Below are 16,586 nucleotides of genomic sequence, written 5' to 3' on the forward strand. Positions count from 1 at the left end.
TTTACGTTCTTATGCCACTGCCTCTGCTATCTGCCTTTGGAACTGTTCCAGAACCCCAAAGCCCCTAGTCAAAATGTTGATGGATTTCAGCAGGAGGGCTAATCTTCTTTGAGATACCTGAAAGGGTCATGAAAGCCTAGCACTGAACCTCTGGAGACTGTCTTATCTGCTCATGTCAGGAGGTAAAGTTATCCTCCAAGAATAGCTACTTCAGGCTAAGAGCAGCACCCTCTGCTCTTGGAACTGTAAATCAAGGGAGATCAGTGTCAGTTGTCCCTAAATGTCAATAGGCCTTCAGTGTCATTTATCCTCAACTCTGTGCTCAAGCACTCAGATCCTGTTGCTCAAAGTAAACTGAGAGATCAAGAATTGTCTCAATCCTTGGACCCTATAGGATTCAACATCAAGGGAATCAATATTCCCTTCAGCAACTCCCTGCTTCCAGCAGACGGCACAGCTCTGTCATCTTTGTACTTTAACAGCTTTGACACCAGTTCAGGGGATCTGGATTTCTTTCTCTTCTGCTCAAGGTGAAACTGATAGTCCATTTCAACATCAGGATCCTCACCCAGAAACTAGCAGATCTTGTGATGTTTAATGATGGACATCTTCTGGTAGCAGCCAGAGTACATCTTGAAACCACTGGTCTTCTTTTATGATATTGTCATAAAAATGAACAATGCTAAATCAAGAAAGAAATGATTACTCTCAAGAAAAATGTCCAAAGGAAAAAAGGGGTCAACCAAGAGGTAAGCCAAAGGCCACCAAAAAAAAAAAAAACAGGCCTAAGGCTGGAATTTCAAAAGTGAAAGAAAACTTTAAAAGGATGTTTTAAAATATAAATTTTCTTTAAAGAGTAGTGAAAAATTTCACTAAGGCACCGGCCGTCCATTGCTCCTACCATGTGACAGGGGCCGACCAATGGCACCGGTAGCCCCTGTGACATAGTTTTATTTTTATTTTTTAACTTTTATATACCGACATTCTTGCATTAAATGCAAATCATGCCGGTTTACAGTGAAACAGAAAAAGCAGAAAAAATTCATTAGTCGAATACAATGAAACAGCTTAGTTAACAAAGGAAACATAAAAATAAATTTTTACATATACACAAAGGTTTGCACCAAAGGGTGCACAAAGGGGAGAGCCCCTTTGTCGCGCCCCTTCGGAGCGCGACGCCCGGTGTGCGACGCCTGGTGTTGAGGCTGTCTTAACTGTCCGATGTTAGTGACGTCATGGGGGGGGCAGGTCTAATGATCGCAGCACTTACATCGCTGCTTCTTTCCAGTTCCAGGTGAAGATCAAGCTGTTTCCTTCACTTCCCCTCCCATGAATGTGGGGTGAGAAACGCTGCAGGGTGCCCCTTGATGTTATCTGGCTTCCCACACGCGACGCCTGGTGTTGAGGCTGTCTTAACTTGTAAGGGCAAAGGCTATTGGCACCATTTTGAATACCGGCAGCCAAGGGCACGAGTGCAGGAGATCACTCCAGGACTCCCACTGGACCACCAGGGACTTTTGGCAAGGCTTAGGGGGGTCAGGAGGGTGGGGGGGTTGTATTAAATTAAACCACATTATTTAACATATATATGGCTCTGATTTGTTAGTTGCTTTCTGGCGTCAGTATAGTGTATACATTGAATGCCAATCCCTGCTATGTTTATATGGTCAGCCACTCTCAATCTGGTATCAATATGCTTTTCAACAGATAGGCAATGTTTTTTTCATAACAAGCTTATCATGAATCTGCAGAAGCCCAAAGTCATTATTCTTCAAAGAACTTTATCTGAGAATGCTCTTTCAGTATTCAGATTTGAGGATTATCACATGTTAAAAATCTTAGGATCTTTTTAGATTCAAGCTTGCCAATGCATGAGCAAGTGAAATCTATTATCAAGGCAGGTTTTTTAAAATTGTGGCTATTGCACAGGCTTAAGCCATTTTTAGCTGCAGCCAGATTTTGAACCATATTGCAAGCTCTGCTGTTTTCCAGCCTTGATTACTGCAATTCGGTTTGCACTGGGATACCAGCTCATACATTGACAGCACTTTAGATCCTTCAAAATTTAGATGTCCGCATATTGACAGATGGAAAACCGAGAGTCCACATAATGCCCATATTACGTGATCTTCACCGACTACCAGTCAAATAACAAATCAAATATAAAATGGCTATGATGATCCATATGCTCATGAGTAACCCCCACCTTCCCAAGGACCAGACCATGCTGCATATTTATAATCCTACAGGCTTGTTCAGGTCAGCTCAAGAAGGTCTTCTAGAAATTCCATCAATGCATTTAGAGTACCTTGCTGAGACCAGAGAAAGGTTATTTTCAGTTGCAGGCCCAATTTCTGAAAGCTTTACCAGAAATACATTTAACTTGAATACTTTAACTTGTTCTTTGTAAACCGGTTTGATTTGCATCTAATGTAGGAAGATCGTTATAAAAAAAACAAAAAATAAATAAATATATATATATATATTTATTTATGTATGTACTTATGTGATTTGCCCTGGATATGTTGCAGAATAAAAATATTTAAATAAGTAAATAAATAGATAAATAAAGGTTTCAGAAGCTTAAAACATATTTGTTTCAGCAAGCTTTTGCTTGAGTTAGTCAGGTTAGTTTGCTCGAGTTAGTCCAGCCGTTTTTTGTTTTATGATGTGGGTCGTTTAGTTTAGAGCAGGGCTTCCCAAACCTGTCCTGGGGACCCTCAGCCAGTTGGGTTTTCAGGATATCCACAATGAATATGCATGAGATATATTTGCATACTATGGAGACTCCGTATATGCAAATTTATCTCATGCATATTCATTGTGGATATCCTTAAAACCCGACTGGCTGTGGGGTCCCCAGGACAGATTTGGGAAGCCCTGGTTTAGAGTGCGTGCCCAGTTCTGCAGATTTATTGTTTCAACCATGTGTATATATGAGGCAAAGTTAAAAGAAGATCAGCTACTACTGTCTTTGTAATTTTGTCTGTTTTTATTAATATTATATTGCAAGCCAGCTTAAGTTATGGCTTGAAGTATGGTTTATACATTTTCAAATAAACATCTATACCCACAGGATACCTTTAGGCGTCCCCGCTGTGCAATAGCTGGGATCCCATCCCTCCACCATCCCCTGGTGTTATGAATGTTACTGCTGCAACATACCCAGCTAGCCCATTTTTATTTATTTTAATAACAGGCTAAAACAAAAAGACTATCTTTCTTAACATATATCAGATAAGTATACCAGAAACACTGAAATCCTGTAGAGCTCTGAATGGATGGGTCTTTTGTAGTATGCACCCTCGGTAAAAGAAAGCTGTCCAATTAAGAGGTTCCAAATGTACTGCAGCACAGAAATCTTCAACTGCTCTTTTATATAATGATTGTTTAACATAGGTTCTTCCTCGATAGGTCCTAAGGAGAAAAAAAATCATACAGATTCTCAATAGATTCTGAGAGGCTAATATTAAAAAAAAAACAGAAAACAGATAACTTATCTGGCTAAAGTTAGCTGGATACATTATCAAGAATATTCATTAGGACATAAGAAATTGCCATGCTGGATCAGACCAAGGGTCCATCAAGCCCAGCATCCTGTTTCCAACAGAGGCCAAAACCAGGCCACAAGAACCTGGCAATTACCCAAACACTAAGAAGAACCCATGCTACTGATGCAATTAATAGCAGTGGCTATTCCCTAAGTAAACTTGATTAATAGCCGTTAATGGACTTCTCCTCCAAGAATTTATCCATACCTTTTTTGAACCCAGCTACACTAACTGCACTAACCACATCCTCTGGTAACAAATTCCAGAGCTTTATTGATCGTTGAGTGAAAAATAATTTTCTCTGATTAGTCTTAAATGTGCTACTTGCTAACTTCATAGAATGCCCCCTAGTCCTTCTATTATTTGAAAGTGTAAATAACTGATTCACATCTACTCGTTCAAGACCTCTCATGATCTTAAAGACCTCTATCATATCCCCCCTCAGCCGTCTCTTCTCCAAGCTGAACAGCCCTAACCTCTTCAGCCTTTCCTCATAGGGGAGCTGTCCCATCCCCTTTATCATTTTGGTTGCCCTTCTCTGTACCTTCTCCATCACAACTATATCTTTTTTGAGATGCGGCGACCAGAATTGTACACAATATTCAAGGTGCGGTCTCACCATGGAGCGATATAGAGGCATTATGACATTTTCTGTTTTTTTAACCATTCCCTTCCTAATAATTCCTAACATTCTGTTTGCTTTTTTGACTGCTGCAGCACACTGAACAGACAATTTTAAAGTATTATCCACTATGGTGCCTAGATCTTTTTCCTGGGTGGTAGCTCCTAATATGGAACCTAACATCGTGTAATTACAGCAAGGGTTATTTTTCCCTACGGTATATGCAACACCTTGCACTTGTCCACATTAAATTTCATCTGCCTTTGGATGCCCAATCTTCCAGTCTTGCAAGGTCTCTTATTGTTATCCCTAGCAGCCCCAAGCGCCTGTTCTCTCTTACTTCTTTGCTATTTCTTTGTTCCTATATAATCTAGGGATGTGAATCGGTTTTTGATGATTTAAAATATCGTCCGATATATTTTAAATCGTCAAAAATCATTAGAGCCGCAATACAATAACAATTCCCCCGATTTATCGTCAAAAAATCGTAAATCGGGGGAAGGGGGAGGGCGGGAAAACCGGCACACTAAAACACCCCTAAAACCCACCCCGACCCTTTAAAATAAACCCCCCACCCTCCCGAACCCCCCCAAAATGCCTTAAATTACCTGGGGTCCAGAGGAAGGGTCCCGGTGTGATCTTTTACTCTCGGACCTCCGTTGCATTGTAGAAATGGCGCCGGCGCTACCTTTGCCTTGTCATATGACAGGTCAAAGGTAGCGCCGGCGCCATTTTGGTTTTTGTCCCCCGACGTCAGGAGCGTAGGAGATCGCTCCCGGACCCCCGCTGGACCCCCAGGGACTTTTGGCCAGCTTGGGGGGGCCTCCTGACCCCCACAAGACTTGCCAAAAGTCCAGCGGGGGTCCGGAACGACTTCCTGCACGCGAATCGTGTTGCCGTACGGCCGGCGCCATTTTGCGCAAAATAGCACCGGCCGTACGGCAACACGATGGACACTCTACCTGGGCAACAACAAGCTAGGTTGAGAGAACGTTGCCCAAATCTCTTCTTGGAGTGAGTTTCCTCACTCCGAAGGTCATCAAATCTTCACAAGAGACCACTGTTCTGTTCGTACGTCTCATGTTGAATGTGAAAGTGGCACCCAACCCCCTACGCTCATACCTAATCCCCACCTCGAGTTACTAAGTGGGCCTACCATGGGGATACAAATATCTGTCTAGGGAGTAGGATCTATAGCAAGTCTCTCTCTCTCTCTCTCTCTCTCTCTCTCTCTCTCTCTCTCTCTCTCTCTCTCTCTCTCTCTCTCCCCATGCCTGTCTGGGAACTAAACAGAGGTGTGAGACAATTGCTCAGTTTCATACAACCTAAGAGCGGAAATAGGCTGTCCGGACACTTTCGTGCGATGAGTCATTGGTTTTATCGCGCACCGCGAAGATATTTCGCAAATTGCGAAAACATCGCCGCACGCGATGTTTCCCCACTGCACAAAAAAAGCCTCATTTGCATGGAACATGCCCCTTAATGCGTTACCAATGTGATATTGGTAAATGAGGCCTTAATCAGCAAACTTAATTTCCACAATACAGTTATAAAGAACAGAAAAGTCTATGGATTGAAGAATATGGAACAAATCATATCTTAAAGTTACCAAATTTAAGAGAAATGCTGCAGTATAATTTTTTTATTCACCTGGTTGGGTAGGTATTGGTTGCATTTTCTTTAAATTCTCCAAATAAATTTTCATTTGCTCTGGTTCATAATAGATATACCTTTTCCCTTGGTATTGCAACAAACACTTACACGTGTACCTAATATTTACCTGTGCCCCCAACTTTCTTGCTTCTTGACTTAACTCTACAAAAATGTTTCTATGTATTTGAGTATCCTTTACAATATCAGGATAAATCTGTAATTTTGACCTAAAAAGATTTTATTTCAGTTTTTCAAAAAAGTTCTTAGGACCAAATATCTATCTGATATTAAACTAAAAAAAAGAAATAGGGTACCTCGCTGTTCAATTTGTTCTTCTGATGGAGTTTCTAAATAAGCTGTCAGATCTAGTTCTAGATTTAAGTTAGAACCATCTTGTTTTACTTCATTTCTAGATTTTAAGGGAACAAAATAAATTTTTGAAAATGATGGTAATTTAACAGAAGGTAATAATAATACCTCTTTAAGGTATTTTTTAAATTGCTTTTTAGGGGAAATTAATTTGGTATTAGGAAAGTTCAAAACTCTCAAATTATGATACCTTAGTTTATTCTCCATGTTTTCTAATCTTCTCCTTAAAATTAACTCTGATTGAATCATTGTTGTTTGTACTTTCTGGACTGAAGTCAACTTATCTGTAATATCCAATATTTGTTCAGAATGTTTATTGAATTTAGGTTCAATCGTAGATAATATATCTTGAGAGCTGTTCATAGTAGATGCTAACAAAGAAATTGATTTCTCCATTGTGATTATTGCTTGCCAAATTGATTCCAGTGTAATTATATTGGGTTTATCTATTTTAGGTATATTAATGCTAGCAGTAGCCACCCCAACTCGGCAGGTTTTAGAAATCATCTGGATTTCTCCTGTCGAGTCTCCCACCTCCTCAATGCTTCTTGTAACTTCCAGAGCTACTCCCTCTACTTCCTTGAACTCACAGGAACATTTTCCCCTAGGGCCAAGAAATGTTCCTGTGGCTCTCCAAGTTCTGGGGGTGGAGGGATAACCGGTGCACCCGGGGACAAAGATGTTTGATTGTCCTGGAGGGATAGACTTTGTTCCCTACTTACACCCTCAATGGATGTTTCTCCCGGTGCTGAAAATGCAGCCAGGGTAAAGAAACCATGTATTTTAGGCTGAACAGGGGTGTTTGAGATGGAGGCAGGGAACTCAAGTCTCAATCGCCCCTTTCGCTTAGTATGAGGCATATCCGAAATTTAAAAATCAAAACAGTGGTCTCTTACCTATTCTCTTTTCCAAACCTCCCAGACTTTCCTTGTGAAGGGAGAACAATTCAAGAACTTTTAATTTTAAAGGGAGAGATAACCTACATCCAAAAAAAAAAAAGTCCAAAAAACAAAGTCGCGTCGGCGGACGCGATGCGCTGCAGTCTTGCCAAAAATATACTCTAAGCGGGTTGACATCACACGGGAGGGCGGGGCTTCTGGGACGCCGTCGGGGCTAGATTCAGCAAAAGCTTACCCCCGGGTCCTCAAGCAGTTCTTTGCACCTCCTTAAAGTCTCTCGAATCTCTCTCTCAAATAATTCCGATTTCAGTTCGGTTTAAGAGTTCTCACACGGGAGAGCGGGGCTTCCGGGACGCCGTCGGGGCTAGATTCAGCAAAACCTTACCGCCGGGTCATCAAGCAGTTCTTTGCACCTCCTTAAAGTCTCTCGAATCTCTCTCCCAAATAATTCCAATTTCAGTTCGGTTTAAGAGTTCTCCACCGAGCTGACGTCACACGAGAGGGCGGGGCTTCCGGGACACCGTCGGGAATAGATTCAGCAAAACCTTACCCCCGGGTCCTCAAGCAGTTCTTTGCACCTCCTTAAAGTCTCTCGAATCTCTCTCTCAAATAATTCCAATTTCAGTTCGGTTTAAGAATTCTCCACCAGGCTGACGTCACACGGGAGGGCAGGGCTTCCGGGACACCGTCGGGGCTAGATTCAGCAAAACCTTACCCCCGGGTCCTCAAGCAGTTCTTTGCACCTCCTTAAAGTCTCTCGAATCTCTCTCAAATAGTTCCAATTTCAGTTTGGTTTAAGAGTTCTCCACCGAGCTGATGTCACACGGGAGGGCAGGGCTTCCGGGACACCGTCGGGGCTATATTCAGCAAAACCTTACCCCCGGGTCCTCAAGCAGTTCTTTGCACTTCCTTAAAGTCTCTAGAATCTCTCTCTCCCACACTATAGTTCTGCTTTAAACCGATATGATATCCCCACTAATATCGGTATAGAAAAGTCTATAAAATAAAGAAATAAATGTTGCACAATCTGCTTGTGATTTAACTACTCTGAATAATTTTTTATCATCCGCAAATTTGATAACCTCACTCGTTGTATTCCTTTCCAGATCATTTATATATATATTGAAAAGCACCGGTCCAAGTACAGATCCCTGAGGCACTGCACTGTTTACTCTTTTCCACTGAGAAAATTGACCATTTAATCCTACTCTCTGTTTCCTGTCTTTTAACCAGTTTGTAATCCAAGAAAAGACATTGCCTCCTATCCCACGACTCTAGTTTTCTTAGAAACCTCTCATGAGGGACTTTGTCAAACGCCTTCTGAAAATCCAAATACACTACATCTACCAGTTCACCTTTATCCACATGTTTATTAACCCCTTCAAAAAAATGAAGCAGATTTGTTAGGCAAGACTTCTCTTGGGTTAATCCATGATGACTGTGATCCATTAAACCATGTCTTTCTATATGCTCTACGATTTGGATCTTGAGAATAGTTTCCATTATTTTTCCCGGCACTGAAGTCAGGCTCACTGGTCTATAGTTACCCAGATCGCCCCTGGAGCCTTTTTTAAATATTGGGGTTACATTGGCCACCCTCCAGTCTTCCGGTACAATGGATGATTTTAATGATAGTTTACAAATTTTAACTAATAGATCAGAAATTTCATTTTTTAGTTCCTTCAGTACCCTAGGATGCATACCATCCGGTCCAGGTGATTTGCTACTCTTTAGTTTGTCAATCTGGCCTACTGCATCTTCCAGGTTCTCAGTGATTTTGTTCAATTCATCTGACTCATTACCCCTGAAAACCATCTCCGGAACTGGTATCTCCCCAACATCCTCATTAGTAAACACAGATGCAAAGAATTCATTTAGTCTTTCTGCAATGGCTTTATCTTCCCTAAGAGCCCCTTTAACTCCTCTGTTATCTAATGGTCCAACCGACTCCCTCACAGGTTTCTTGCTTCAGATATCTTTTTAAAAGTTTTTATTATGAGCTTTTGCCTCTATGGCCAACTTCATTTCAAATTCTCTCTTCGCCTGTCTTATCAATGTTTTACACTTAACTTGACAATGCTTATGTTTTATCCTATTTTCTTCAGATGGATCCTTCTTCTAATTTTTGAAGGATGTTTTTTTGGCTAAAATAGCCTGTTTCACCTCACCTTTTAACCATGACAAGAAAATTATTCCTTACCTGCTAATTTTCGTTCCTGTAATACTAAGGATCAGTCCAGACGGTGGGTTATGTCCCCCATCCAGCAGATGGAGTCAGGGCAAACTTCGGAGGGTGCTGGCATATAAGCTGGTGCACCCTCCCCAGATCCTCAGTATCGAGAATATCAAAGCCAAGACAGAGAACCTTCCAGATAAAGGAGGATGGATCAAGCATATCCACAACTTAAACTGCAGAAATCTAACAGTGCAACTTGCAAAGAGAACTGTCGAACAGAGATAGGCAAAGAGCTACAAACAGAACAGGGGGCGGACAAAACAAGACCCGGCCCAACAAACAGAACAGTCGGACAGAAGAGACCACATGAGCAGGGGTACCCCTAAGTCTCAACAAGACCAAGGTGGGCGTCTGGACTGATCCTTAGTACTACAGGAACGAAAATTAGCAGGTAAGGAATAATTTTCTTTTCCCTGTACGTACCAGGATCAGTCCAGACGGTGGGATATACCAAAGCTTCCCTAAACCGGGTGAGTCCCTGAGAACCATGCTCGAATTACCCTGTCACCAAAAGAGCCTGAGTCGGAGACCGGCAAGTGAAGCCGATAATGTCTGGAGAACGTGTGCAGGGATTTCCAAGTCGCTGCCCGACAAATTTCCTGAGAAGGGACGTTCTGAGATTCCACCCAAGACGTGGCCTGGGTGCGTAGGGACACCTGCCGGGGGATCCCGACCGGCGCCGATGTACGCAGATACCACAGCTTCCTTGAGCCATCTCGCTATCGTAGTCTTCAAAGCTTGATGGCCTTTTCTGTTCCCGGACGAGATGGTCGGATACCCGGAAGTCGTTGGTCACCTCCAGGTAATGGAGTAGGATGCGCTTTACGTCCAGACGCCGGAGAGACCTGAGGGCATCCCCCTGGAAGGACGGGAGCTCCACCGTCTGATTCAAGTGGAACGGTGAGACCACCTTGGGTAGGAATGAAGGAACCGTCCGCAAAGAGACTCCCGAGTCAGTGAAACGCAGAAAGGGCTCCCTGCAAGAGAGAGCCTGAAGCTCAGAGATGTGTCGTGCCGAGCCTATGGCCACCAAGAAGACCGCTTTTAGAGTGAGGTCCTTGAGTGAGGCCTGGTGCAGAGGTTCGAAGGGGGGCCCCGAGAGAACCCAAAGGAGCAGGTTGAGATTCCAGGAGGGATAAGGATACAGCACTGGAGGCCGCAAGTGCTTAACCCCCTTGAGAAACCTCCTAATGTTCGGATGAGACGAGAGGTCTGGCCTTCCCGCGGTGCGAGCTAATGAGGCCAGAGCAGAGACTTGCACCTGCAGAGAATTGTAGGCGAGTTCTTTCTCAAGGCCATCCTGGAGAAAAGCCAGGATCTGATGAACCGAAGCCGTGGCCGCATAAGAACCGTGTTCGGAGCACCAGACCTCGAACACCTTCCAGACCCGCACATAAGCGACCGACGTCGAGGACTTATGTGCCTTGAGGAGGGTGTCTACAACTGGGACAGCGTAGCCCTTGCATAGGAGACTCCGCCTTTCAAAAGCCAGGCCGCAAGACAGAAGTGTTCTGCCTGATCGGAAAATACCAACCCCTGACGAAGAAGCCGAGGCAGATGGGAGAGTCGTAGAGGACCGTCCACCACAACGTTGAGCAGGTCTGCAAACCACGGGTGACGCGGCCACTCCGGAACCACGAGGATGACTGTGCCGTGATGGGTCTCTATTCTCCTTAGAACTTTGCCCACCAGAGGCCACGGAGGAAAGACATAGAGGAGAAGCCGGGACGGCCAGGGAAGAACCAGGGCGTCCACCCCTTCTGCGCCATGCTCCCTCCTTCGACTGAAGAACCGAGGGGCTTTGGCGTTGGAAAACGTTGCCATGAGATCCATTGAGGGCGTCCCCCAGCGCCGGGTGATGAGAAGCATCGCCTCGTCGGAGAGGGCCCATTCTCCGGGGTCCAGCGTCTGTCAACTCAAGTAGTCCGCTTGGATGTTGTCCACCCCGGCGATGTGCGAGGCAGCTAGACGGTCGAGGAAGCACTCCGCCCAAGCCATCAGACGGGCGGCTTCGAGGGCCACCTGACGGCTTCTGGTGCTGCCCTGCCGGTTGATGTAGGCCACTGTGGTCACGTTGTCCGAGAGGACTCGTACCGCCCGGTGTCTTAGCAGGGGGAGAAAATAGACGAGTGCCAGACGCACCGCTCTGGTCTCCAGGCAAATGATAGGCCAGGTTGCTTGTTCCTTTATCCACTGTCCCTGCGCCGAACTCTGTTGACAAACCGCTCCCCAGCCGGTCAGACTGGCATCGGTAGTGACCACCACCCAATCCGGTGTCTCCAGAGGGCAACCTTGAGCCAGGTTCCTTGGGTCTAGCCACCACCGCAAACTGTTCCTGGTGGTCGAGGGGAGAGGAAGGACAGCCTGGTAGTCCCGAGACACGGGTTTCCACCGCAAAAGCAGAGCCGCCTGCAGGGGCCTCAGGTGAGCGAACGCCCACGGTACCAAGTCTATTGCAAAGGCCATGGATCCCAGGATTTGGAGATAATCCCACGCCGTGTGTTCCGGAAAGGACGCAAAACGAAGGATCTGCTCCCGAAGTGATTGGGCTTTGTCTGGACGTAGGAAGACTTTGCCCTGAGCTGTATCGAAGCAGACTCCCAGGAAGTCCAGGCGCTGGGCGGGTTGGAGACTGCTCTTGCTGAAATTTACCACCCAGCCGAGAGACTGGAGGCAGCGAACCACTCTGTCGACCGCCGCCTGCCCCTGTGAGAGGGTTTTGCCTGGATGAGCCAGTCGTCCAGGTAGGGATGGACCAGGATCCCTTCTCACCTTAGCGCGGCCGCCACTACCACCATGACCTTGGTGAAAGTTCTGGGGGCGGTCACCAGGCCGAAGGGCAAGGCCTGAAACTGAAAGTGTTGGCCCAAAATCTTGAAGCGAAGGAACTTCCGATGAGCCGCTAGGATCGGAATGTGTAGATAGGCCTCTGTCAGATCCAAGGAGGCGAGGAACTCCCCCTGGTGCACCACAGCAATGACTGAGCGAAGGGTCTCCATGTGGAAGCGGGATATCCGGAGCACCTTGTTTACTTCCTTGAGGTCTAGGATGGGGCGAAACGTGCCGTCCTTCTTGGGAACCACGAAGTAAATCGAATAGTGCCCCGAGCCCACCTCTCCAGAGGGGATGGGCGATATGGCTCCGAGGTCTAGAAGTCTGTCCAGAGTCTGCCGCACCCCCAAACGCTTGGGACTTGACCCACAGGGCGAGAAGATGAACCTGTCTCTTGGGAGATGAACAAACTCCAATGCGTAGCCATGCCTTAGGATGTCCAGGACCCACTGATCCGTGGTGATGTTGACCCACTCCTCGTAGAAAAGAGAGATGCGACCTCCGATCCGGGGTAGCGAGGAGTGGGCTGGCCTGGCATCATTGGGGAGGCTTGCCAGAGGTTCCCTGCGTCGAGGCGTCCCTAGGAGATCTGCGGCCACGAAAGGGCTGGGGCCATGACTGGGACCTGGATGAGGGTGTCCTGGGACCCTGTTGCCTGGTGCCCCTATATCGACGTTGGGTGCAGGAACGGTTCCTGGAGGAAGAGGACGGACGATATGATTGCTGGCGGTCCTCGGGCAGCCGGTGTACCGCATTTTCTCCCAGAAATTTGATGATCTAGTCCAGATCTTCGCCGAATAGAAACCTGCCCTTGAAAGGTAGGGCACCCAGACTTGATTTGGACGAGGCATCCGCCGCCCAGTTGCGGAGCCACAGGAGGCGTCTGGCGGAGACCGCAGACACCATGGTCCTTGCTAGGACTCGCAGCAGGTCGTGGAGGGCATCAGCCCCATAAGCAATGACGGTTTCCAGCCGATCCGCTTGGGCCGCCTCATCCGGTGGCAATTGTTGAGAGGTGAGAAGCTGCTGCACCCACCGGAGACCGGCCCTCTGTGTGAGGGAGCCGCAGATGGCTGCTCGGACTCCCAGCGCCTCCGGGGTGTCCCACTCTCTCACCAGGAGCTGCAGAAAGGAATCATGGATTGGGAAGGTCCGAGCCAAGGGACGCAGGCCCGCCAAGACTGGGTCCCCCTTTTTGCTGGAAGAGGCGAAGGTGGGAGCCGGAGGGCCGCCTGAAGGACATGCGGGATAAGGTCCACCAGTTCCTCCTTATGAAAGATCCGGAGGACACGCAGATTGTCACGTTCCAGATGAGCTGCCAAAAGTGTGTCATCATCCACCGTCGTCGCCGGGTCTCCCCCTGGGTCCGGTAACGGCGCCCCCCCCCCCCCCCCCCCCCCACCCAGGGGAAGAGCCAAGTGCACCCTGGGCCCCCCCCCCACGGCCCCAGGGACTATGACCGCTGTGCCCGCTAGCCGGGGGACCTTAGAGGGCGGAGGATCCGAGGTTGGGCCGCCCGGCTGCTGCATACTCTGCAAGTAGGCCTTGTGCATAAGTACCACAAAATCGGCCGAAAAAGCGGACGGCAGCGGGGGCGGGGAGGGGGTCCCTGGGGGGCTCTGAGGCGGATAGTGGAGGGCCCGGGTCCTGAATCGGTGGCGATGGCGGCGAGAAATCTTGCTGCGCTCCTTCTGTGTCGGAGCAAACGCTGCCTTCCAGCTCCAAAATGGCCGCCGCTCCCGCCAAAAGAGGGGGCGGGGCTATTCCCCGAGGCCCGCAGCACTCCAACGAGCGCGGCGGGGAAGTTGCCTGAGGCGCAGGGCTGGTCTCCCCACCAGGGAGACACCTGCCGCAGAGTCCCTCCCGCAATCCTCCCAACCCCGGGCCGCCGCAGGAGGAACATCGGGAGCACTGCAACGCGCGGGCCCGGGGGGTGGATTGACAGCGCGGGAAACACCGGAGCTGGGAAACGCCGTGGGAGGAGCGGGCGCTGAGCACCCTCGCTCAACTCTGGGACACACACCCCCCCCCCCCCACGAGAGCCGCAGGGGAATGATACCTCCCTGCCGCGTCGGCCCCGGGGAATGTAGCGTCGCGAGGCCGGGGGGGGGGGGGGGGGGGAACTAAACCGCGGTTAGGCAGGGGGGAGGGGCTGGCACCACCAGCATCCACCCCCTGCTTCACAGAAGAAGAAAAACCCTGTGCTGCGAAGAAAAAGAAAGAGACAGCCAAATGGGAGACTTACCCCTGGGCAAGACAGGATAAAGAAGAGAGAAGACTGGGAGAACAGTCCTGCTGGCAAGAAACAGGGGCTGCAAGGAGCCCAGCCAGAGATCACAGACTGATCTCACTTTTTTTTTTTTTTTAACTAAACCAGGGCCTGCTTGATCCAACCTGAGGAAAGAGAGAAAAATATGTGGAAAAGATCCACCTGACAGGGGAAGCACCGGGTTCCCCTACTCACATCTGCTGGAGTCAGAGAGATACTGAGAATCTGGGGAGGGTGCACCAGCTTATAAGCCAGCACCCTCTGAAGTTTGCTCTGACTCCATCTGCTAGACGGGGGACATAACCCACCGTCTGGACTGATCCTGGTACGTACAGGGAAGGTAATCATTTTGCCTTCCTTCCACCTTTCTTAATGAGTGGAATACATACAGACTGATCCTCTAGAATTGTATTTTTAAACAATGTCCATGCCTGTGGAACACTTTTATCCTTTGCTGCTGCACCTTTTAGTTTTTTTCTAACTTTTTTCCTCATTTTATCAAAGTTTCCCTTTTGAAAGTTTAGTGTTAGAGCTGCAGATTTACTTATTGTCCCCCTTCCAGTCATTAGCTTAAATTTGATCATGTTATGATCACTGTTGCCAAGTGGCCCCACCACCATTACATCTCTCACCAAATCCTGCATTCCACTAAGAATTAAATCTAAAATAGCTCCCTCTCTTGTTGGTTCCTGAACCAATTGCTCCATGAAGCAGTCATTTATTACATCAGGAACTTTATGTCTCTATCAAGTCCTGATGTTACATTTACCCAGTCAATATTGGGGTAATTGAAATCTCACAACACACTGGTGCAGGATGAATATTTAACCACCACAAGTAATATGGTGTACTTTAATTATACTTCCAAAAGCAGAGAATATCAATATTTATATAGGCAACTCCATAAGTTCAAGTGCAAAACTTTAAATCGGTCCCCCGACACGGTCCCGTGTTTCGCTAGGCTGCATCGGGAGGGACCAAGGGTACATTGAATCTAAGGTACAAAAACAAATATAAGTCATTAAAGAATGGTGGAAACGGCTACATAATAGAATCCAACAAGATCATGTACATACCTCTGAAAAGATACCCAGGAACGTGCAGGCCCTCACAGGTGTAAGCCATTTAAACATAGGAAAAGGCGCGAACGTGGCAGCTCTCGCGAGAGCTGTCAAAACCAACAGGTCTCGGCGGAGCCATTCAGTCAGTGATCCCAAAAGTTAATAAAAGAGATTCCACTCAATTTCCCTGTTAAGACCCTTAGGGAAAACCGTGTCTAGTGTAAAAATCCACCTCTGTTCCCTCCGGCCAAGTATCTCGGGGAAGTCACCCCCCTAAGGGGGCGGCGCACCACCTCGATAACCGTGAAGGAGAGATCAGAGATGGAATGGCCACATTCAACCCAATAGGAAACCAGGGGCTCGTCCACTCTATGTAAGCGAATGTTAGAACAATGTTCTATCATTCGAGTCTTTAACATACGCGTGGTTTTGCCCACATAGAGCAAGGGACAAGGACATTTAACAATATATACCACACCTTTAGTGAGACAATCCGATACAGAACGGAGTTTAAAGAGGCGTCTAGTGATAGGATGTACAAAGACTGAGGCGGTTTCCATGTGGCTGCACATAGTGCAGCACCCACACGGGCCATGTGTCCCAGGACTATCAGAAAAATCATCAGATGTCAGTGAAGAGGTATGAACCAAACGGTCCTGCAGATTTTTGCCGCGCCTAAAAGTAAAGCGCAGCGAGCTGTGTAAAAGGTCAGTTAAAGACAGTGCAGACCAGTGTCGCCTTATCATTGTGGCAATGGCTCTCCCCATGATAGAAAAGGGTAATATGCAATTATTAGTCTCATCTTCCGAGATGGTAGCCGGTAAAAGCAACCAATCCCGACTGGTGTATAACGCTCTTTTTAAAGCTCTTTTAACTACCCTATGTGGATAGCCACGCTCCACAAATCGGTTAGACATAATATGTGCTTGTGCTAAAAATTCAGAACGGGAAGGCTCCTCCCGGTCAGAATACGTATTTTCAACAAATTAAGGGCACGGCGATGGGGGCCACTATGGCCCCCAGCCTTGCCTGTTTGTATATGGACCATTTCGAGTGTCAATTTATTTACCCCTCTGAGTGGTCTCAGTTTATCC

General features: G+C 47.2%; 1 protein-coding gene across 1 annotated transcript in view; it reads right to left on the minus strand.

The window, feature by feature from the left end:
• TTC6 (tetratricopeptide repeat domain 6) overlaps positions 1-16,586 on the minus strand; it is an 832,741-nt gene that overhangs the window by 387,722 nt on the left and 428,433 nt on the right. Inside the window, exon 16 of the mRNA XM_029598902.1 lies at positions 3,248-3,417. Within this exon, the coding sequence (XP_029454762.1) occupies positions 3,248-3,417 (170 nt within the window). The remainder of the gene's footprint in view (positions 1-3,247; positions 3,418-16,586) is intronic.

The sequence above is a fragment of the Rhinatrema bivittatum genome, chromosome 4 (genome assembly GCF_901001135.1).
Source record: "Rhinatrema bivittatum chromosome 4, aRhiBiv1.1, whole genome shotgun sequence".
NCBI lineage: Eukaryota > Metazoa > Chordata > Amphibia > Gymnophiona > Rhinatrematidae > Rhinatrema > Rhinatrema bivittatum.